Consider the following 24,529-nt stretch of genomic DNA (forward strand, 5'->3'; position numbering starts at 1 on the left):
TTTATCATGAGGTCGGTTTGGTTTGATTTGAATCTTGTTTAAATGATTTTTTCCTTTTCATAATATTTTAAAAATTTATTGCTAAATCAAGAAAAAAGATTGATATTCAATTTAATAATGTATTGTCATGAACTTGAAATTTAAAAGCGAGTTACCGTTAATTAAGTAAAGCTGCTTGAGTTAGTGAGTTGATTAATTGTTTTAATATTCTAATGATATGGATAAAGTTACTATCAAGTATCAACAATATGCATTTTTGGATTAAAATATTCAATAATACGACTGAAATAATTGAGAAATAAATATCATATATCATAAAATAGAATTAAAGGTAAATAAAAAATAAATAAATATACCATAAAATACATTTTAAAAAATTCAAACAGGTCTGGTTCGATTTGATTCAGATCTTATACATGTAAAAGATCGGAATCACTAAAGAAAAGAAAACAAACTTGACCTCATTTATTCTAGGGTTAAGATGCACCCAGCACCCCCATGTATTTAGCCAGGTGCACCCAGTGGCTTGAAGTAATTTGTGGTGCAAATTTGCTCTCAAAGTAATTAAATTGGTGCACCGGTATCCCATGCTAACATATCTGTTAGTTTGACCGTTAAATTGATGAGTCAGCACAAATTTGACCAGAAAATCTGACGTGGCATGTCTAATAAGCAGGTGATGTGGAATTTTTTCGGGATTAAGGTGCATCCAGCACCTCCAAGTATTTTTCCAGGTGCACCCAGTGGCCTAAAGTAATTTATGGTGCAATTTTGCCCTCAAAGTAATTAAAATGGTGCACCGATATCCCATGCTAACAGATCTGTTACTTTGACTGTGAAATTGATAAGTCAGCACAAGTTTGACTAAAATAATCTGACCTAGCATGTCTAATAAGCAGGTGACATGGCTTTTCTTGTTAATTCCATTGTTTTGTCTGAATATTACTCCTCTGGTCTTATTTATAAGGTACTTCCAGCATGTTTCACACAGACCAAAGAAAACCCTAAATTTCATTAACTCTCATTTAAATTTTAATAACTTTCCAACTTTATCCCTATTTAATATACATTATACCTCATATAAACAAAGTCAATACAATAATAAATGAGGGTTAAATTTGTATATCCATACAAAAAATTTCTCTCAGTGCCTTATAAATAGGACCAAAAAATATGTTTTCTCTCTACCCTATAAATAGGACTAGAGGAGTATCTCTAAAAAAAATTCTTACGCTGAAAAAAATTCCAAGAGCCGAAGAGAGCATTTACTGAACAGAGAAAACAAAGCAGTGGCAGACGAAAAAAATTCCACATCACCTGCTTATTAGACATGCCAGGTCAAATTATTTTGGTCAAACTTGTGCTGACTCATCAATTTCACAGTCAAAGTAAGAGATATGTTAGCATAGGATACCGGTGCACCATTTTAATTACTTTGAGGGCAAAATTGGACCATAAATTATTTTAGGCCACTGGGTGCACCTGGAAAAATACTTGGGGGTACTGGATGCACCTTAACCCCCAAAAAAATTCCACATCACCTGCTTATTAGACATGCCACGTCAAATTTTCTGGTCAAACTTGTGTTGACTCATCAATTTAACGGTCAAACTAACAGATCTGTTAGCATGGGATACCAGTGCACCAATTTAATTACTTTGAGGGCAAATTTGCACCACAAATTACTTCAGGTCACTGGGTGCACCTGACTAAATACATGGGGGTGCTGGGTGTACCTTAACCCTTTATTTTAACCGGTTTTGATTGGTTTTGGTCATTTTCATCATTAAACTTGTGTTTTAAAAGCCCAAGATAACATTTTGAATATGTTTTAACACCAATTTCATTCCAGCTATTAGCATTTATCCTTTCATGTTTTAACATCAAAATAGAAGTCAAACAAGGTCTTATATTAAGAACAGGGAAGTAGTATAAAATTATGAAGTTGCTTTCAAAAGCTATAGATGAGGAGGGATGGGAATAAAGAGAGGAGTTGATTTGTAGGTGAGAATGATGAAGGCATGGGAATGGGGTTCAGAGCAGATATAACCTGTAAGAAAGTGGTCCCATGCAGAAATGAGAATGTGTATATCCACTTTGTTCTCTCAAATTTCAAAGCCACCATCCTATTTCATCTTAGGCAAATGGTTACATTATATTGAGAGAGAGAATGATATCCACATGCATATAGACAGACACTTTTTCTCTGGCAAGGTACTGAAAACACAAATGATGTTTTTTAAAAACCTAAAATGGCGACATTTTAAGCTTAATAAAAAAAAGAAAAATATAAAATTCAATTTGATTAATCCATTCAAAACTCTTAAACAGAGTAATTAAGAAACTAATTCATTACTTCAGTAGTGTGATCCATCAATTCATGTTGAATTTTAGTACTGTGCTATCTTATTGGATTTTAATATTAATATTACTTTCAGTTATAAATATAAGAGCTATTTTGTAGTATACATAATAAATTAGTTATTATATTTAGGACGGTAGGTGATACTGTGTTATCTTGTCCATGATATAGGATATTTTCTACAAGCTCTTGTTGGTCCAAAACTGTAAGACATTTTGTGACTTTAAGAAATATCCTTCTGCTTTTACCTGCATGGGCTAATGTCAGTTGGTAATTATGCATGCGAAATTGTATGTCAGGTGTTGATAAGGGTAAAACTGGAAAAGCAAATCAACTTTTCATGACATTTGAAAAAAATATATATTTTTTGAAACTTTCTAATATTGTGAATGGAGATACTACACACACACGATAACGTTTTGCCAGTTTGCGTATACCAAGTAGGGGATATTTTTGAAATTAAAGTGTGGAAGGATAAAGCATAATTGGTGGTATCTTCATATTCCCCAACATAAGAACACCACGTTTCTATGTTGCCCTTTGGGACCCAATTTCAAGTGAAATTGACATACCAATTTCTCGATATTATCATCAAAGTTAGATAAGACCTATTTTATTAATTTGATTAGATTAAGAAAATTAGGTAAGTTAGTTAATTATAAGAAAAATAACACATTTTTCCTAAAACACCATAATTATCTTTCTTAATGCCCCTTCTTCATCTTCTATTTGATTAGGATTGAAGAAGTATCTATAGGGGTAATCTAGAGAAAATTGATAAATATGATAAATGAGTCTTATATTTAGGATCAAAACCAACTCAAGAATTGAGTCCTATATTAAATATTGGAAGAGTATCAAATATTACCTCCCGTCCCAAATCTTAAAATTTAGTTTGCAGTATAATTTACAGTATAAATTAAATTTTATATTCAGAACCGAAGTGGTATTAAATTAGAGGTCTCTCCCTAACCCTCTAGCTAATTCCCACTCTAGTTTTTACATTTAACCTCAAACAAGCCTACTTTAATTTGACATTATTAATATTAGTTCTCATCAAATTGTGTGTGTGGTGATATTTCATTGAGAGAATCTCACCAAAAAAAAAAAAGCTTGAAATTAAAACAAATCTTAAAAATATCAATTCAAGGGATTTACGCATGTTCTGGTTAAGATAAAATTTATGATTAATTAGTCATTATGGTGATAAGATGGTTAGTTTTGTGAGGCAACAGAATTTTGGGAGGGAAACGTCACAGCATGGCGCAGTCGTGTAGGGGTCCATCGTCCACACAGGTGTCAAGCTCTGAGCCACCTAATCAACCTCACGTATTTCACCCTTCTCATCAATGCGTGGTTCATCTTCCCTCCCTATAAATACCCAAATGCTTCTGTTCTTCCTCACTCACTCCCTCACGAAACACCACTCCTCTAGACCTTCTTCACCTTCCTCCCTCTCATCGATCCTTCTGTACCAACGAGACTTCCTTCGATTTCTCTCTACAATGGCTGGAACTGGAGTGTTCGCTGAGATTTTAGATGGAGATATGTACAAGTACTACTCTGATGGCCAATGGAAGAAGTCCTCTTCTTCTAAAAGTGTTTCCATCATCAATCCCACTACCAGAAAGACTCAGTACAAAGTTCAGGGTAATTTATTTGCGTTGAGGATGTTAGCTTCTTTCTTTGCTTAATTTCTAGCTCAGTCTTGCATTTCAAGTCTCGAATTCAGCTCAATTTTTTTTTCTTTTTCTTAATCTTGGAATGTCAGTGCATGTTTGCGTAGTCTGCCACTTGCGCAAGTAAATTAGTGCCACTGTGTGCGTGAAAGCTTGCATGCTTGCAGATCCTCCCGTTTTTGTTTCCCAAATGGTTTGATGAAATGACTCTGTGATCTGAAAGATACCAGCTAGCAAAAACTATAGTTGTAATTATGATAAATCTCTCTTCTAGTTTTCTGTAAATGATCTCGAGTGAAAGCAGAAGCTCCTAATTTTGTATTATAAGTAACAGCAGCAGAGCAGAGATGCCTTGTAAGTGCCAAAGAGTCATTTCAACTTAACCAGTCTAAGCTGTTAACTGAATTGCTAAATATATTTACTACAAGTTTTATCATGTTCGGTACAGAAATTCCTTTATGCCTTCGAAATCTTGTGCTGGAAGTTTATGTTGATTAAGAGATGAGAGGCAACATAAATCAGATGTGACTCTTCGTCATGAAGGTTTTTCACAGCATGTGATTGTGAAGAACTACCAAAATTCAAAAGTGAAAGCTGTTTTAGATGAGATTCATTACTAGTTATACTATGACCCGTGGTGATAAAATTTTCTTTTTTCCCCACTATGATATGAATCTAGCCTGCACACAAGAAGAGGTCAATAAAGTCATGGACTTGGCAAAATCTGCTCAGAAGTCATGGGCGAAGACCCCGCTGTGGAAACGAGCTGAACTCCTCCACAAGGCAGCTGCTATCCTCAAGGAGCACAGGGCTTCAATAGCAGAGTGCCTGGTGAAAGAAATAGCAAAGCCAGCCAAAGATGCGGTTACTGAGGTACGCATTCTGCAATCGGAAAGTCTATTATTGCTTAGGACTAAGAAATTAAACATAATGGTAACTAATGTATAATTTGTCCATGAAGGTGGTAAGATCAGGGGATCTGGTCTCATACTGTGCTGAAGAAGGTGTAAGGATTCTGGGAGAAGGAAAGTTCTTGGTATCAGATAGTTTTCCTGGAAATGAAAGGACAAAATACTGTCTGACATCCAAGGTAAAGTTTTAACACGTATTCTTTATTTTATATGTATACTTCACAACCTTGTGGCACCGGCTTAGTACCACATCACTAAAAATCCTCTTGTGGAATAGAAGATCAGGTTTGATCAAACCATTTGATGGAATTATTTATACAAAAGAGCTGAATGGTAAACCGCAAGGCCCAAGGAGCTTCGCCTTTTATAATGTCAAAAACCCCGATCTTTGACATTTATGCTTTTCTCTGTTGGCTATATCAGAATTTTTCTTATCAAAAATTTTTAGATCCAAGAAAAAAAGGAGCGCATTACATCCTATTTCATAATGTTTTGAGAAGCGTATAGAGTTCCTGGTTAGGACAGAATGTTCTGATTTCATAAAAGGGTCCTTGGACAAAGATAGTATGCCGTCAAGGGTGACTCTATGCAGAGCTGACCTCTAATGGCCCAAACTCTCGGCCTCTAAAAATTCTGAACCCATCATGAATTTAACATGACATCATAATGGATGGCTTCACAGTCAGTCACATAATCGAACTCCTAGAATACTATTAATGCTATAACCTTTGTACCACATTTCATTACTTCATAATATTGTAAAGAAGACACATTGCTACATTTGGTTGCCATTTGCTATTTTCCTTCTTTAGCTCAGTGTATCATATGGTCTAAGAAAGTTCCATTTGATTTTCAGATTCCATTGGGAGTGGTTTTAGCCATTCCACCATTTAACTACCCTGTCAACCTTGCTGTGTCAAAAATTGCTCCTGCGCTGATTGCTGGAAACTCCATTGTGCTGAAGCCTCCAACTCAGGTATATATAACTCAGGTTCTTCATTCTGAAACTCCTTAAAGCAGCAACAAATGCATATTTATCTACTGTCAAATACGGTGTGCATAGCAGTTGGAGGCACAACTTGAACCATTTGTTTAGCAAACTACAATAGCCAAGCTTATCAAAAGTATTTGTAATTTCATATCCGAATCATCACCACTGTATGAATACAAATGGTTCCCGCCAGAGAAGTTAGAAAGGCTTCGGCTCAAATTGCATTGATGCATTTTCATCCCCTCATTTCTGCCTCTTTCTTCTGAAATTCAATATCTAATGATCCTGTGTTTTGTTATTCAGGGAGCTGTTTCTGCACTACATATGGTGCATTGCTTTCACTTGGCTGGTTTCCCCAAAGGCCTAATCAGTTGTGTTACTGGCAAAGGATCTGAGATTGGTGACTTCCTTACTATGCATCCAGGAGTTAACTGTATAAGGTGACAACTTGTTCCTCCTTGTATGCTACCATTATGATACTTCAGTCATTTATTTCTTGTATGTAATTAATGTAGCTAATGCTGGCTTTTAATTCATATGTTGTCAGCTTCACTGGAGGAGATACTGGGATTTCAATTTCAAAGAAAGCAGGCATGATTCCTCTGCAAATGGAGTTGGGAGGAAAAGATGCCTGCATTGTGCTTGAAGATGCCGATCTGGATTTGGTGGCTGCAAATATTATAAAGGGAGGCTTTTCTTACAGGTAAATGGCACGTCTAAAGTAGCACTTAAAACAAGCAAGATAGTTTTCGATATCTAGTACAACCCTTCTTTCAGTGTACTTCCCCATCCTCATGGGAAAAACTATACAAGGATTGGCTTATAATGAATTGCTAAAAATTTCACAGTATTGCATAACTTGAGACAAACATTGTGTTGTTAGGTTTATGAATAACAGGACCTAGGTACATCTTCCAGTCCAGAAGCATATGTTTTTCTTGTGATAACATGCTCGTTTTAACCTAGACGTACTCAATTTCTTCGGGGGAAAAAAGAACATTCTAGAGATACTTCATTTTGTAAAGGCCACTAAACTGTTTCTTTCATTTTACTCGTAAAAGTGGTCAGAGGTGCACTGCTGTTAAGGTTGTCCTAGTGATGGAATCCATTGCCGATGCTCTGGTAGAGAAAGTGAAGGCAAGAGTCGCAAAACTGACCGTTGGGCCACCTGAGAATGACTGTGACATCACTCCAGTTGTGTCAGAATCGTCAGCCAATTTCATTGAAGGTCTAGTTATGGATGCTCAGCAGAAAGGAGCAACCTTTTGCCAGGAATACAGAAGAGAAGGGAACCTGATTTGGCCTTTGTTGCTGGACAATGTGAGGCAGGATATGAGAATAGCTTGGGAGGAGCCATTTGGACCAGTGTTGCCAGTTATTAGGATCAATTCTGTTGAAGAAGGAATTCACCATTGCAATGCTAGCAATTTTGGACTTCAGGTATAATATACTTGAGCATTTTATCTGTAACTTTTCAAACAGGTCAATGGTTTATAATATATTTGTCTTGTTGGGGGTGAACGTAATTTGCATCGAATTGTTACACTTGTGCAGGGTTGTGTGTTCACAAAGGATGTGAACAAAGCAATTTTGATCAGTGATGCAATGGAGACGGGAACAGTTCAGATAAACTCTGCCCCAGCTCGTGGACCTGATCATTTTCCCTTCCAGGTGAACCCAATTATTTCCCCAACATTATTGGATAAATTACATCTCGGTTTGCTTTCCTATTGTTTGGAGCATGTCATTCAATACCATTTGCACTTGATTACAACACAAATAGTCATAGAACTCAAAAACCAAAGAAAAATACTATCACACTTCACTTGTATCTTAGAGTTTGCGTCACTTAGAGAACTAAATTGAAAATTGAAATTGCTTGCTTAACCCTAACAAGTGTCTCAATGAAAATACTCAAATTCCTGTGTTGATTTTACAACATTTTACTTTATTTTTCCCTTAAAATCTAGATAGATTTACACCCAAGTTTAGTCTTATATGGAGATAAACTGAACAGCTCATTTAAACCATATAGAGGCAAACTGATTCTGAACCAAACCAAAGTGAAATATAACAAATGCTTTACATTTACATGACAGGGTATCAAGGACAGTGGAATTGGATCCCAAGGCATTACCAACAGCATAAACATGATGACCAAAGTAAAGACAACAGTAATCAATTTGCCCACCCCTTCTTATTCCATGGGTTGAGATACTAAATAATATGGAAATTTTATGTCCATATATATAAATATATATATATATATATGTATATGTATATGTAGTCTCAAGTCTTACTGGGTCACTATAAATTGCAGAAGAGTTTGGTCCCTAACCTTCTTTTGCATAAGAGAAAGATGAATAATGACTGTAATATATCGGTGACCTACTAGCTAGCTGCTTCAGTGGTCTACTTATATTGTACTGAGATTTAACAAGACTTGATATTGCAGTTTTTCTTGGACCGTCATCACGAAATATGAGTTTTGTTTCTTTCAAGTTACGTTTTATGTCAATTCGTTGATGGACAAGAAATTGAATAGAATGCTCATCTGAAAACATGAGCTTCATGTTAATCATTAATATAAACCATTTAACAATAATAATAACGATGAGTGTTTTATTTTCTTATGAAAATCAAACGTGAAAAACCACCTAATGCAATGGTGAAATGTTGCTTATTTACGCTCACACATACACTTCTCACTAATTTCTTGTTACTATATATGAGGGTTGAACTTCACTGAGAGTGGGACCTAGCCATGCTGAATGCACACTTCCACATATCTTTAAACTACTTTTTCCAGCAAGATTTGGTCTAATTGGTAAGGAGTTAACTCATAATTCATAATGTTATAGATTCAAATTCCGCTGTCGATATAAAGATCTTGTTGATAGATGATCTATAAGCACCTTTTGTAATTGCTCGCCTCAAAGCTTAGAGACATTCTAACCCTAATAAGCATTCAGGACATCAACTTAGCTAAACTTTTTATTTATTGAAAAAATAAAATACTTTTCAATTATCAACTTAAAAATAACCATGATGTTAATGAAAATACGAAAAATAAAAATTAAAAGCATTTTAAACAAATCCCTATAATTTATACATGCACACTCTTAGACGAACACTAACTTTGCCTACAAAAAATTAGAGTGGAGTTTGTATATTTTCATGAATCCAAAATAAACTACACTATTATCAATAAATTGTTAATAATTTGCCTTCCTATAATTTTTATAAATATTTTTAAAATTTAAATGTCTCGTACGACATATGAATATTTTAAAATTAAAATCATTTTGTCACGTCTCATCAATAATCCATTATACTTTTACAATTCTTTTATGGTTTTGACCTTGTACGTTTGATCATAAATATAATAGGGTGCACATGTTATTCTATCCAAAATTGTACTTGTCAAAATAGAAATTTGATAATAATAAATGTTTAAATCTGCGTGGAATTACAACAATAGACGTTTTGGGGCTTGAATGTGCAGCTACAGTGTTGTCCCACATGAAATTCTCCTTCAATTATTTAAAAATGAGGAATCAAACTATAAATAGTAAGAAAAATTGAATAATAAAAATAATAGAAAAAGTTATCCTAGAGTTGACTATATTAATACAAGATCTTAGGTGATTATTATTCTTCTCTCTCTTCAGCTGCTGGTAATGTAGTAATTAATATTAAAAGCAATATTAATAATAACACCGCCTATCAAAATCAGCCCTTCTCTAATGCAAGTATGAGTTGTGCCTTTCACGTATAATATAAGATCTCATTTGACTTTTGTATTAGTCTTAAATATAAGATCTCAATCTATTTTGTCTCTCATATTTATTTATTTATTTTCAAGATAGTCCTTCTAATAATAATAGTTCTAATCAACAAACTTGACTAGTAAAAATATTTTAAGAAAGACAACATCTATTTATTACAAATAACTAACTTAACTTATTTACTTAATCTACTTAAATTAGTCAACTAGCTCTTATATTTAGGACCAGAGGTAGTACTTTATTAATAAGTTTCCTCCGATGAATTGGTATAATATTGTCCCTTGGGTCCTAAAATGTAATAGCTTATAACTGATTTACAGATATGTATTAATTTCTCTAAAATACATCTTTTAATTATTTATATTGAAAACTATTCACCTGATAAAAAAGATCTTGCTTACTATATATAAGAGAATTTAGATCACACGTTTTCGTACATAGTGAAGGTAAAAATGAACCAAAAAGACAAGGCCAATGCATATCTATGAATGCTAATCATGTCGTATTGTGCATTATAGGTTATTTTCAAGGAAAATTGTAATAAAGACTTCCTAATATGTAAAATTGTGATTTGTGACCCTCAATTTAAAAAATAGCAAATAAAGACCCTATCCCACATTGCAAATATGAAATCTTAGTGAAACGTTTGAAATAACCTTCAACCAAATTGTGATTTGGTCTACTGAAATTGTCATTCGTTAAAGTAAACTTGTTATTTCCTATAATCAACTTGTCATTTGGATACCCTCAACCAAGTTGTGATTTGGTCTATTGAAGTTGTCATTTGCTAAAGTGAACTTGTCATTTTCCACAATCAACTTGTCATTTGGCTAGGGGCATTTCAGACATTTCACCCAAATTTCATATTTGCAATATGAGACCATGTCTTTATTTGCTATTTTTCAAATTGAAGATCCCAAATTACAATTTCACATATTGGGGGGTCTTTATTTGTCATTTTTCCTATTTTCAATCTATAGCATATTTTTATGAACTACAATATCAAAGACGGGGTAGGGGGATTACGAATTGTAATTTAAATTTTTAAATAATTTTAAAAACTAAAATTTTTAAATTGATGTTAAAAAAAAAATGATTCCTACATATTGCCATATGTAGAAGGAAAATTTGGTAAAAAAATCCCTCTTTGAAAAGAATTGGCTAAAAAGACTAAATTTGAGTGAGTGCAGCTATAATAAGTGAGTGTAACTTTTCTTCTGTTATGTGCAACACATCTTGTGCTATATATAAATGACTTTTGTATTGATGATTGTTGTACATCATTGATGATATATTACTCAAAACAAAAGAAAATTACACTCATGAATCATAGCAGAAGAAAAGTTACACTCACTCACATGTCATAATTACACTCATTCAAATTTAAAATTAAATTTTAAATAGGGATTTTTAACTAATTTTTCTATGTAGAATTTGGGGATAGTAAAAGAAGAGAAAAAATACAAGGAAAGAAGAAAATGAACACTGAATTAGTGATGTGTGATTGATGGGATCAATCATATTGGGGGGGGGGGGGAATCCGAACAATATTATGTCATTTTAGAATGACAGCGCAAATTGATATATCCTCGACATTCTCCACATAATCAAATCTTCCGATTGAAGAAAATAAAGGGAATATCGATTATAAAATCACTTAGCTTTTAATCTGAAAAATTCAATGATAAATAAATGAGTTAGTCTCCGAAGTAGTAATTAATAATTTAGCTTGTTTGCATCGCATGTACCTTTAAGTAACGATGATTAATATTGTTTGATAACAAAAAAGTTAAAGGAAAAAACATGCAATATAAAATTGTTAATTATTGTTAGTCAATTTCAAGAAATGAAACTAAAACGTTAGATCAAAGAATTAATTAATTTTTGAATGAGATGATAAGTTTGAGTGGGATTGAGTTGTAAAGAGAGTTGCTTGATCATCTGAAGGAAAAGTGAGGAGGTGATTGGTACCAGAGAGGGACATATACCAAAAACCTTTTTTACCATTGAAAAGCTTTTAGAAAAGCTTTCTAATTATTCTAATTCATCTTACCCAAACCTCAAATCTTCTACTTCTTTCATGAAAAGATTATTGTATACATACTGTCTGTCTGGCTACATTTTGGTCTTCATTTCTGTAGTCTTAAATCCTGGATTTCCATCTCTCATATTTCTTCCATTTAAATTGTTTGTATTTTTAAAATATTTGGATCTAGAGTTAATGGTACGGTGTTAATTTTACTCATATGGTACTGACACCATTAATTTTGTTTATGTGGTTGAGGTGAAAGCTAATTTGATTTTTAAAAAAATCATTTTTCATAAAAGAATTTTATAATACTACTTCGGGTTTTAATTATAAGACCTCATTTCTAGATTGTAAATGAGATCCTATAATTAGGACTGAAGGTAGTAAAAGGAAAACATGAACCCATCAGAGTTAGGGTTAAGGGGAAAGGAAAAACGAGTTAGGGTTATGGATGCTAGTGTAGACAACATTGCTAATGAACGTACAACGAAAGCTAGAGAAGGTCATGTATCTGATAATTACATTAAACCCCAACAAAGTTGACAAAAGCTGCAAAATCACCCAACAAGTTTTTTATGAAACTAACTTTCTACTAGTTGAATTATTATATCTTTTCTCCATATTAGTATCCTTTTATTAGAGACAATTCTGTCTTAGTTTTTGTTAAGTGTTAAATATCGTGATTCCGTATCCCATCATGTGCACACTTGTCTTAATAGGAATTCGAATATTGATTCACCACGTTATAAGGTGCTAACTCTTTTTGCTAAATCCAACTCTCTTGATAGTTGAATTACTATATGTTTATTGGTCCAAAACTTAATATTTTGTCGAAAAAGGTTCTTTGTTTTGAAACCCTAATTATTCCTTCTCTTGTCACAGTCAAGAATATTATTGAAAAATCATACACCCATTGGGATTTCATTCCCTTCAATGGACCCAACTCATTGTCCCAACGTTGAACGACATGCCTATATGAGCTTTAGTCTCTTCAAGAAGAAGAACAGTGAATCACAGAAGGTACACATAATTATTCTTGTCTATGAGCAATAAGACTTTTGAAAATGCTCAGAAAATGATTTATTCAAAAATGATTGATTTGATTTTCAAGGCATCCAACATTAAAATTACTTATGATTATGTTTCAGAGACACTTGTCAGCAGATGCGTGAAACAATGATGTGGTATTTACAGCGCAAGAAGGATATCAATCAATATATAGCAAACATAAAACTTATAAAAAATTGCATCATATGCCCCCAAAAAAAAAAAAAGATTTATGAATAAGACGACTTATCTTAAATTTCATGGAAAATAGATATTGTAATATAGATTTTTTTTTTTCCGTTTCTACTGTAAAAGTGTTTTTACTGGGATAGAATAATCTAGAAATTATGTTAATAGCACGTACTTCTCTTCTTAAAACAACGTAAAAAACTTAAATTAATAAACGCTACTTTGGTCTTATAGTTAGAGGGAGAGTTTTTCTGTCCTTAATATAATATTAAGTTACTTTATTCAATTATTATATAAATATACAATTTGATCTTTAACTTGTTGTTATCACTTTTTTGGACTTTTTATTAAAAGCATATAAATATATATATATATATAAAATTATAGTAAAGTTAGAGAGTTATTAGATTTAAAGATGAAATTAATAGAATTTAAGATTTTTTATTATTCCCATAAAAAGTATTAGCTAGAAATGCTGTATAAATAGAATCGAAAAGGGTATAAAAGGTGCTTTTATACTAATGGCGGCCGGTTTATAGATAAGAGTGGGTCTTAGAATTTAGAATCATAATTACCAAAAAAAAGTGATTACTTTTTATTTACGCCTAATTATATTCTTATGTCTTCCCTGAGTACAAAAAAAAAAAATTCTTATGTCTTCCCTCTTTTGCTGGGTAGGGTTAATTAAACCTGTATATTAAAATTATGAGTTTATGTGCATCTATAATTACAAGGAAACATTATATATATATATATGAACAGGACGAAAATAATTTAGTTGGCTTAAAATGATTTTAGCTAAAATGAGAAACTAAGATTATCTTATACCAAAAAAAAAAGATGATCTAAAGACAAAATCCCCAAATCCACTGAACTCATTCATTATATTGTATGAGGCAGAAAAAGTGATAGAAACTATCATTAATTAAGTATAACTTTACTAAGTTGACTTGGTGCATCTGTTCCTATATATATATATATATATATATATAATTAAATGGATGGAAATAAATAACAAATTTAATTATATAACAGTGTGATGTATATTGCGATGAAGTTGAAAGTTACTCCTCTGGTACTTGTTATAAGATAAGAATGTATTTTTTTTATAATATAAATGACTCAATAAAATTATTGAACGAGGCGTTTTAGTTAAATATCACTGGAGGTGTATGCAAATTAAAATTAAATATGGGATAGAAATAAATAACAGTGTGTGTGTGTGTGTGTAAGTGTGGTGCATGCCGCGATGGAGAGTTCAATTAACTTGAAATTTATAATCATGTGGGAAGCTATGGGGGAAAATATATAGAAAAAGAAGAAGGAGATGAATACAGAATGTTATAAACATTAAATAAAAAGGATCATATCATATATTAATCCCTACTGTTCTGCAATCTTAATTGTACGGACTACTGCTTTCCATTTCATTCGTGTCCCACGCACTTTCTTCATATTATTAATACAAATTAAATATCCCACCAAATTCCCATGTAAAACCCCATCTCTTCTCATTTTAATATGGGAAAATCCCATTAAATTCTAGGAAAAATCTCTAAAATTTTAAAATCTCAAATAAAAAATGACTAAAAATATGTTGTTATTTGCTTTTCAGATGTTGTAATTTTAAAATTTTGAGATTGAAAGATATTTTTTTTATTGTCCCTAAATTCTATCTTAACAAGTTTAATTTACTACAGTAATTTGTAAGTGATCATTAGCTATTGATAACAAAATTTTCACAAAAAATGATAATTTTTAATGAACTTTTGTTGTTATTGTTATTCAATCAAAAGACAATTTTAGAAATTAAAAAGTTTAATTACTACTTCCCATTAACTATATTCAAAACAAGACTTCTGCAATTCTTTCATAAATTTGTTTTTATTGAATTACAAGATAGCTTTGAAAATTAATAAGTATGATTTAATAATTCACAAAGTCATTCATGATAAAAATTTTGCAATAAAGTTGTCCTTGCACCTCTAGTAGTTGGAATTCTAATCCTTGGTGCTATGGAAAAAGAAAAATAGCGGTGGCTTTGAAAAATAACATTAGGGTTAATATGATAAAATGCCTAAATTCACAATTCTCAACTCCGTGTGTGTGTGTGTGTTCACTTTTAATGAATTGTGAGAGATTCAAATCTCTACACAAAACTTAGGGTTGCGAACAACTAAGATTCAATTACATACATACATATATATATATATATATATATATATATAATGAACTCTTAGATCTGAGGGAACATTGGAATTGTTATTGTGCTAGCTAGTCTGGTCGTGCTTTTGAACAACAAATATCAAACACAGATCTTACATTGAATCCACGTGCTTGTATACAAGCAAAACCCATTCACCATGTTAATATATTGAATTAATTAATTAATTAATTAATACTACCTCCTATCCTTAATATGAAAGCTAGATGACTAATTTGATATATTAATGAAATTAGTTAAGTTGGTTATTTGTCATAAATGTGTATTAATCTCCCTAAACTATTTTCTTCAATCATATGCATCAGACGATTGAAATTATTCATTGGGGGAACCCCTTACAATCAACGGGGTATTTCGAAAAAAAGATGGGAGACAAATTAAAGTAAACAAGGTTTTATATTTATCACCAAATTTAACCATTAACTAGCTCTTATATCAACGACCAGGTAGTAATTTTTTTAAGCTTATTGATTAGGAATACAAATACTATAACATTATGGCATGAAGCACCCCCACAGAATCCACACCCATACATACACCTATCTGTATGCGTCGTAGTTTACTTTGATCTGTTTGATCTGTTTGCACTGAGACTCTCCATTATATATATATATATATATATATATATATATATATATATATATTCTCAGTTTTAATTAAATACAAAAGGAATATTATTACAATGCATATATAATCATACACATATATACACAGTGTTGGATACATTATCTGTAACATATGGACGCGTATTCGAAATTTTACATGTTCCTAATCAACCATTGGTGGACCATTTTGAAAATTATTCCCACACTCATCCATCATTTGTTGTAAATTACTACTTGTACCAGAGAAGTTTGGTCCTAAATATGAGTGACTTGGAAGGTTATTAATGACTATTTTCAATTTTATGGATATTTAGTTTTTTTAAAAAAGTGAGAATGATTTGTAAATGTAGAGATAAAAAAAAAACTAACAAGAATGAATTTAATTTATAAAATTTTGTCGATTTAAGACATATTTAATGACTTAACTATCATTTTTCAGTATGTGAGAATAAGTTACTAAATGATTTATAATCAGAACCAAAGCGGCATATAAGACACTTTTAAATGGCAAAATAGGGATTGGGAAAAAAAAAAAAAAGAACTAACAAAGTGCAGTTTTACTCAGTTTTAATTGGCAAAGCTCGCATCAAGTGCCATAACCTTTTTTTTTTTGGTTAAGAAACAATTACAAATTATTGGAGGTACCAAAAAAAAAAACTAAGTTATTCACTTTTGACACGTGGCAAAAGCATATGCATTGCATTAAGCTAAGATAGATCAGTAGATCCAACGGTTTTTTTTCCCCAATTGGGCTGTTAATGTTTTATTCCATTCTATTTAAATTTTAAACAGCTGTAATTATAGTTCAATCGTAAATGTGTTTTTGATTTTATACAATTTTGTAATCGTTCATTTAAAATTAGGAACCTAATCCATAAGTCCCAAATAAAAATAAATAAATATAACCAAGTTTACTGAATTTCATTTAAAATTAATAGCTGAATACATGTTTTTAAATTTTAAGCACTTGACCTGAATTGAGATATGGCCTTTCGTGTGCCATATTGAAGAATGAAGGTCATTATGTCATTTTTTTTAAAAAAAATAAATTTTGTTGTTTCGCAAAAAAGTTAAAAATAAATTGTTGAACTAAGTAATGGCAAAATCACTCAATTTATCGTCACATGCCTTGAACAAATGGTCACCAAATTTCTGTTTTCCCCCCTAAAAACACATCAAAATTTTTCAAATAAATCCTAAACTAATTATTGGCTTATTCAACATCTTAAAATATTTTTCAGTAATGTTAATATCCTATTTTTAGTGCAATTTTGCCATCAAAGTATTATTCTCAGTAACAAACACCCTAAATATAGGATACTGAGTACTATTAAAAAAAAATATTCATGAAGAATAGATACACTAAAAATTAATTACTTTTTTTTCCAACCTAAAAAGTAATTACTTTAGAATATTAAGTGTAATCAACAAATATTAGGATAATATGGACGTCCAAAAAGTTAGTTTAAAATATTAAATTTTACCCCTCTATTTTTTTTTATAAGAAACAATTGTGAAGTATGGCATGTTTCTTTTTACGAGAGACATTTGAATTTGGATGTTATCTCAAATTTGTTTGATCATTGATTTTTCATTTTATTTTGTTTAATTACTCATATTACTTATATGATTCTATTTAATTGCCACATATACTCTCTCCACCATATATTATCTTTCTTCCACGTAAATAAGGGTATTTTAAACAAAACAAGTTACACTTGTTTGCATATTTATTATATTCAATTAAATTTAACTAACTTTTTTTTTTTAAAAAATGGATATAACCACGACATGCAAAGCTGGTACGTATAGGTGGAGGATTCCTTCAGATACGGTATATGGGCACTGCATATTAAAACCGACGACGGTGGCCGACTTCGCGTGACCACCAGCTTGTGCTTGTTGACCGTTGAGCGAGAAACTGTTACACCACGCGCTCTTCCTGATCGTGGCCCCCAGGTCAACTTCTGCTTTGATTCATTCAACTTCTTAATTTCTAAATTCTAACTTATAATTATATTTAGTACATAATACCATACTTCTATATATAATATAATATACACAAAATTAAAATAAAACATATATATAATATTTTTAACAATGAAATAAATGGCTTATATAATCTCCAAGGAGAAATTATAATATGGTTTTCAATTAACTAATTTTAAAAAATTTACATAACCTATTTTTTTTATTAATAATATATAGATTGAAACAATCTTCAAAAATATTATTTAGTCTTCATTAAAATTTGAAATTATTATTTTAATTTACTTTGTTTTCTCTTAAAATATATTATTTTCATTTTAAAATCTAAAATTATTTGTTTTTATCAATGACTTATTTGTTCAACCTTTTTATGAAATGTAATGAATATTTTATAAGAGCATATTAGCTAAAAAATATATATTATAATAATGTAAATCAAATTAAAGTTGACTGTTTCAAAAAGGGTTTGAGAATACCAACTATGTCATTAATAATTTATAATTAATCTGACTTTATATATATATGACAACTTATATCAATTTTTTGTGTGATTAGTTTATTTATTTGTTATTATTAATCAATCAGGACTGAACTTATCCAGTACTTCAGTTGGAAGTATACATTTAAGTTGTTGACAAAAAAAGGTATGTATTTAAGTATTTTTTTGGTAAAAGTTCGTATGTAGTTTTGCTGCATGGAAAGTGTACAAGAAAGTTTAGAGATTCAGGAAGAGAAGCGCCCCCTCTAGAAGTAAAAATACTCCTTATAATAAAATTAGATAATTAGTAATGTGTTTATTTTTATAAGTTTCTTCTAATATGATTGACTTTTTATTTTTTTTACCTTCGTTTCAATATGTTTAATTGGAACTAAAAAAAATCTTAAATGTCATTAATTTTAACTTAAAATTTAATGACTTTATAACTTATTCATATTTAATATATATATAATTTCAACAAAATAACAATCTACATAATAATAAATAAAAAATAAAATAGTATGTTTATGTTAAAAATTCAATAATGTAAGTTATAAATATGACTAAAATATTTTTTTCCTAACTTATAATAATACCAAAGGAGTAATTTATGTGTCCAAAAAGATTACCTAAGTTAGTCTTTTATAATAATTATGTACTCTTTTTGTCTTAAATATAAAATTCACATTGTAGTGTAATTTACACTACATAGTGGGTCTTATATTTAGGATCGGATGAGTTTTATTTTTTTCAAAATACTTCCTTTACTCAATAAAACCCTCTTTAATATATATTGTTATAAAACTACAAGAAATAAAAAGACTAGAGAGTAGAAAGGAAAATAAAAAATAGAGAAGGCAATGACTTTTTTCTCATTCACTTTTTTTCACAGTACAAATGCCTTTTTCATGGCTTCTATTTATAGGCCTCCAAGCATTGAAATCCTATACTAGGGTTATAAAGAAATAGAGAATATCAGAATAATATTAACAATGAGAAACTCCTCCTAAATTATTCATTAGGAAGGTTATGTAATTTACAATACTTGAAGCTAAGGAATCCTATGAAAATTCTAAAAGATAAGGGTTATAGCATTATGGGTATTCTCTCATGCAATATTCATAATACATATATATATATATATATATATAATTGATAGAAACGGTTTAAAAAATTATAAATTAATGTGGGAAGAGGAATAGATACGAATACAATCGTATACTTTAAAATCGTCAAAAAGTCTATCCTTTTCATTTTTCCATTGGAATAGGATTTTGTTTTCAATCGCTTGACGTTATTGATAATTCTGGTCATTGCATTAAATGATTGCAACAACTTTATTTGTTTTTCTTTTTCCCATTGTGAGAAGGGGAAGATGATTATACGGAATTCTTGGATTGACCCCATTAAAAGAGTGATATTTTCACCCAGAAAATACTCCGTACTTTGATTATTGCTAATCTCGATTACATATAAATTAAGTTTGCAATAATTAGACACAAATGATACCTTTCTGGGTAGAATCAAGTTAATGTCTTCTTTAAGAAATCATAATTTTCCCTTTTGATATTGAAATCTGATAGGAGAAGGAAAAGAAGGCCAAATTTTTAACTTTTTTTTTTAAAATGATATTAGTGCCAGGAAACTAATTGATTAATGCTGATTAAACTCGGCTACATAGGAGCATTCATTAAAGCCGAAATAATTAGTCACAACTCACAAGTTAGGAGGCGATACTTTTTTTTTTTTTTTTCAGGAGATAAGTTACTCATCTCGTCCTATAGGTTACTTCCAACATGTTTCACACATATCAAGAAAAACTTTAAATTTTATTAACTCTCATTTAAAATTCAACTTTTTAACTCTAGCCCTATACATTATACCTGTAAACAAAGTCAATATAATAATAATAAATAGAGGATAAAATTATATATCCATACAAAAAAAATTCTCTTAGTATCCTATAAATAAAACTAAAAAATATCCTCTTTCTCTGTCTTATTACCGGTGGAGTAATTGCATTCACTCCAATAAAAAAAGGAGATAAAAATAATTAAAAATTGTTCATATAACAAATAAAATTTTCAACCAACAAGCATTGGTCCTAGTATATGCAATGAAATTTTAATTTCGTTATAAAAATAAAAATCAGTGAAAAGTTTAACGTTTGTATGAATATAAAAAACAATAAAGAGCGAGACGGAATACTTTCGTGTCCTCAAACCCCATAGAAAACCCCAAAACGCTGCTTCTCTTTCTCTTCCATTTTCTCTGAGCTTCTCTGCCACACTGCGTTCTTCAAGTTCCGACTCTGAACTCTTCACCCTCCTCCCTCCTCCTCTTCACTCTGATTATGCAGCCTCGTAGCAGAGAAATGCAAGGAATAAACTCTCTCTTGAACTCTTCTCAGATTCCTCTCTCCGACCTCCACCAGATCCAAAATTCTCAGATGCATCCTCCTCCTCACCTTACTAACCCTTCTTCTTCTTCCTCCTCTCACTTCGACCCCTCTTCTTCCCACGACGATTTTCTCGACCAAATGCTCTCCAACCTTCCATCTTCCTCTTGGCCGGACCTTAACCCCAAGCCCTTCTGGGACGATACGCCTCCGCCGCCCCACGCCGCCGAGAATGTTGCGTTTCAGTATGATGACCAAGCCAGCTTGGCTTCCAAGTTCCGAAACCACCGGATCAGTAGTGATGGTGGTAACCCCTCTACCACGTCGTCGACAGCGGCTCTGATGCTCCAGGCTCAGCAGCAGCTTCTGATGTCCCGAGGTGTCGCCGGAGCCGGAGAATCAGGCCTCCTTCCGATGCCGTTGTCGTTGGGCGGCGGAGACGTTGACCGCTCCAGAAACGACGTCGTGGATGGCTCGTCGTTCAAATCTCCTAATCCGGTTAGACTCGTAATTTGAAACGTCAGTTACATACAAACGAACTAATTAGTTTAAGATAGTGTAGTTTTCACTGAATTTTGTGGAAGTTCTTTTAGGGTGGCGAGAGTTCAGTTCAAGCCCTGTATAACGGCTTCGCCGGTTCTATGCATGGCGGTGGTCAAGTTTCGAATCAGACCCAGCATTTTCCTCATCATCCACAGGTTTTATTATTATGATCGATCTCTTCATTTAAATTAGCCGTGATATCGTATTTTCCGTTTCATCTCGCGGTTAATTTCCTGAATTAATGAGAGCATCGAATCAGGGCCAGAATCTGGGCGCAACGACCCAAGCTCCGGCGAGCAGTACTCCGGCGCAACCAAGGCAGAGAGTTAGGGCAAGGAGAGGTCAAGCGACGGACCCACACAGCATCGCCGAGAGGGTAAACTCTACTGTGTTTCTCTGACTTTGTTGTTCCTTCATGAAAACGTGTTTGGCTGTTGTCCAGAAAAACGGAGCCAATAATTTCAACTGTCATTTTCCGCATCGCACAACTTTACTTTTCTTTACAACGTCCAAGGACGACGATTTTCGTCTCACTTCCAGGGCCAAGAATATTTTTCCTCACAAAGTCTTCTTTCTCGGGGGAGGGGAAAAAAACTAAAACCCTAAGAAAGGGACGGAATCGCTTTGTTTTCTTCAGTTTTCTGGGCAACCAAACAGAAAAAAGAAAAGCATTCAGGATTTCACGCGGTTTCTATAATTCTATTTCGGTTTCTGGCTCACAAAGTCTTGTTTGGGAATAATGTATGTGGCAGTTACGAAGGGAGAGGATCGCAGAGCGAATGAAGGCACTGCAGGAGCTAGTTCCCAATGCCAACAAGGTAATTAGTTAATTATAAATTATAATTAATCACTAATAACTAACTAGTACTATTAATAGTCCCCTGATTTGACTCCCAAATTACACGTCATTTCATAAATTCAAATTTCAAAAGGGAGTAAACATCCAACAGAACCGTGATGAACGGGAAAGGCCGTAATGTAGTAGTGGTGGTCACGTTTAGCCATGGCACACGAAGCCACGTACGTAGGTTGATAGAGATGTGTGTGTGTGTGTGTGTGTGTATTTTGAGGGAAAATAAATATTATAATAAACATCATTATTATTATTGGAGAAAAAAAAAAAGATTGGACGTGTGAGAGTGGCTGCAAATTTTCAAATATTCGTTGTGTTTGTGGAATGACAGACAGACAAGGCGTCGATGCTGGATGAGATCATCGATTATGTGAAGTTTCTACAGCTGCAAGTTAAGGTGAAAACTAAATGCTCTCTTTTATGTATAATTCCCATTAATTAATTATATATAATTTATTCAGTGGCCAATTTCTTCATTCTGATGATATATTAGTTAATAGTAGTATTATTGTTTTTTAACTTATCAGGGTGCCATGTGTTTGTTTTTGGTTTGATGGGATTATTATTATTGGATTACAGGTATTGAGTATGAGTAGGTTGGGCGGTGCGGCTGCCGTGGCTCCCCTTGTTGCTGATATGGCTTCTGAGGTACAATATTTCATGAAATCCTCTTTCTTTTGTCTTTTTTTTCCCTTTTGTTTTACCTAATTAAGTAGAAAGCTGAAGGAAGACTTGTTTTCCACTCAATTATCTGTTTCATCTAAAATTTGAAGCTGGGGTCATCCGTAATAATTTGGTTCTCAACTTTTTAGGGCCTCCGATGTTTTAATATATATTAGGGTCTTAATTGTTGATTTTTTAAAAAAAATAAAATGTTGATGGGTAATTTTGAGCTAACCTAAACTCACTTAAATTTTTGTTTATTAATAAAAAGGGAAAATTATATTTTTATTACAATAGTTTTGATTTGGTCTCATTTCGATATGGTTCAATTCTTATAATTTAATCATTCAAGATATTAGTTCTTATATTTTTAAAAAATAAATAAAATTATAGGGAGTAAGTTGCAATACAGACATTAAAGTTTGAAGATAGAGTTTCTAGTTTCTACTGAATGATGATGATAGGAAATAAATTATTTTGAGTTACGAATGGGTGAAAATTATGATAGGAGTGAAAGATTAATTTTTTACAAAAAAACACATAGGGATAGAAGGAAAGAGGGAGAAGAGAATGGAGCGTTGAGATTTGGAGGAGAGGTAAAGAGGGAGAATAGAATGGCGATGATGGGGATGAAGAATCAATTTTGTAGGACTGAGTCCTGAGCCTGTTGCAGCACCCACACCCACTCTGACTACTCTATTCCTCAAATTCTCAATCACCCCACTAAACGACAATCCCAAAAAGCAGCACGCGTGCCCACTTTCTCAGATTCCTCTCTCTCTCTCTCTCTCTCTCTCTCTGCGCTCATCACTTTCACGCCCCACGCCCTTTTTCTTCCCCTTTCTTTCTCTCCCTGCTCTGTTTTTGTCTTTTACTTGAGGTCACCATTCTTGTCTCAGCAGGCAGCCAGTGACAGCGGCCAGGCCCCTCCCAACGGCAACCAAACGCCGTCGTCAACCTCCGCCAACGACACCATCACCATGACGGAGCAACAGGTGGCCAAGCTTATGGAGGAAGACATGGGCTCCGCCATGCAGTACCTGCAGGGCAAGGGCCTCTGCCTCATGCCCATCTCCCTCGCCACCGCCATCTCCACCGCCACCTGTCATTCCAGGAGCGCCCTCATCAACCAGAAAGGGCCGTCGTCTCCCAACATGTCGGTCTTGACCGTGCAGTCGGCGACGGCCGGTATTGCCGCCGCGGAGAGCTCCGTCAAAGAGGGGGCCTCCGTTTCGAAGCCGTGATGACGGCGTTAACGGAGTGCTGACTTTGGCCGCGAATAAACAAAGCAGGGTGTAAAATGACAGAGAGAGACAAAAGATAGAAAGAAAATGACGTGGATTTACGTATTATTATTGTTATTAGGAAAAAAAAGGGGCCGTCTAAAGTCTACGAAAATAAAGCGTCAGGAGGGGGAGTTTGACGACGCCGTATTTACGTAGACTTTAGCTGACGCTAACAGTTTGTAATGTACCGAAGAGAAACTCTCCAACCCCTCCCTCCATCTTCTCCTTGCAATCAGGTTTTTTTTTTTTTTTTTGGTTTTGTTTTGTTTTACTTTTCACTGTGATGTACTGGCGTTTTATTTAATTATTTTTGGTTTTATGAGGTATTATCATAATAATAATGATAATAATTAACAATAATTGGTGACAGGTGTGGTGATTATAATGGAATCAATAATTAGGACATAATGAGGGAAGGATCTGTTTGGTCTTGAACTTTTGACGGGCAGCATGGAGTGTATGTATGTTTCACGAGTTTAAATAGCAGTATTTTA

At 32.7% G+C, this 24,529-nt stretch overlaps 2 protein-coding genes across 3 annotated transcripts; both read left to right on the plus strand.

The window, feature by feature from the left end:
- The first annotated feature begins 3,778 nt into the window (after positions 1-3,778).
- On the plus strand, positions 3,779-8,444 carry LOC114719504 (NADP-dependent glyceraldehyde-3-phosphate dehydrogenase). The gene is made up of 9 exons (XM_028905013.1): positions 3,779-4,012; positions 4,721-4,914; positions 5,003-5,131; positions 5,809-5,928; positions 6,247-6,383; positions 6,491-6,646; positions 7,005-7,383; positions 7,498-7,614; positions 8,043-8,444. The coding sequence occupies exons 1-9, from the start codon at positions 3,868-3,870 to the stop codon at positions 8,154-8,156; spliced, it is 1,491 nt and encodes a 496-aa protein (XP_028760846.1). The 5' UTR covers positions 3,779-3,867; the 3' UTR covers positions 8,157-8,444.
- A 12,084-nt stretch (positions 8,445-20,528) lies between these two features.
- LOC114719505 (transcription factor bHLH66-like) lies at positions 20,529-24,289 on the plus strand. Of its 2 annotated transcripts, none has more exons than XM_028905014.1 (7): positions 20,529-21,188; positions 21,284-21,388; positions 21,493-21,609; positions 21,986-22,051; positions 22,418-22,483; positions 22,666-22,734; positions 23,649-24,289. In XM_028905014.1, exons 1-7 carry the CDS (start codon positions 20,646-20,648, stop codon positions 23,991-23,993), a joined length of 1,311 nt encoding a protein of 436 aa, XP_028760847.1. In that variant the 5' UTR covers positions 20,529-20,645; the 3' UTR covers positions 23,994-24,289. The 2 variants fall into 2 exon arrangements, with proteins under 2 accessions (XP_028760847.1, XP_028760848.1); XM_028905015.1 differs by having other exon boundaries at positions 23,652-24,289.
- The last annotated feature ends 240 nt before the right edge of the window (positions 24,290-24,529 follow it).

This window comes from Neltuma alba, unplaced genomic scaffold, assembly GCF_004799145.2.
Source record: "Neltuma alba isolate B1F8T4 unplaced genomic scaffold, ASM479914v2 tig00011917_pilon, whole genome shotgun sequence".
NCBI lineage: Eukaryota > Viridiplantae > Streptophyta > Magnoliopsida > Fabales > Fabaceae > Neltuma > Neltuma alba.

What these genes read in the sequence shown, in the direction of transcription:
- LOC114719504 (XM_028905013.1), top strand. Translation starts at nt 3,868, where the DNA reads ATGGCTGGAACTGGAGTGTTCGCTGAGATTTTAGATGGAGATATGTAC. An exon ending in CCAAAGATGCGGTTACTGAG is followed by an intron (nt 4,915 to 5,002) that starts GTACGCATTCTG and finishes TTGTCCATGAAG; the next exon opens with GTGGTAAGATCAGGGGATCT. An exon ending in CCAGGAGTTAACTGTATAAG is followed by an intron (nt 6,384 to 6,490) that starts GTGACAACTTGT and finishes ATATGTTGTCAG; the next exon opens with CTTCACTGGAGGAGATACTG.
- LOC114719505 (XM_028905014.1), top strand. Translation starts at nt 20,646, where the DNA reads ATGCAGCCTCGTAGCAGAGAAATGCAAGGAATAAACTCTCTCTTGAAC. An exon ending in CACACAGCATCGCCGAGAGG is followed by an intron (nt 21,610 to 21,985) that starts GTAAACTCTACT and finishes TGTATGTGGCAG; the next exon opens with TTACGAAGGGAGAGGATCGC. An exon ending in TTCTACAGCTGCAAGTTAAG is followed by an intron (nt 22,484 to 22,665) that starts GTGAAAACTAAA and finishes ATTGGATTACAG; the next exon opens with GTATTGAGTATGAGTAGGTT.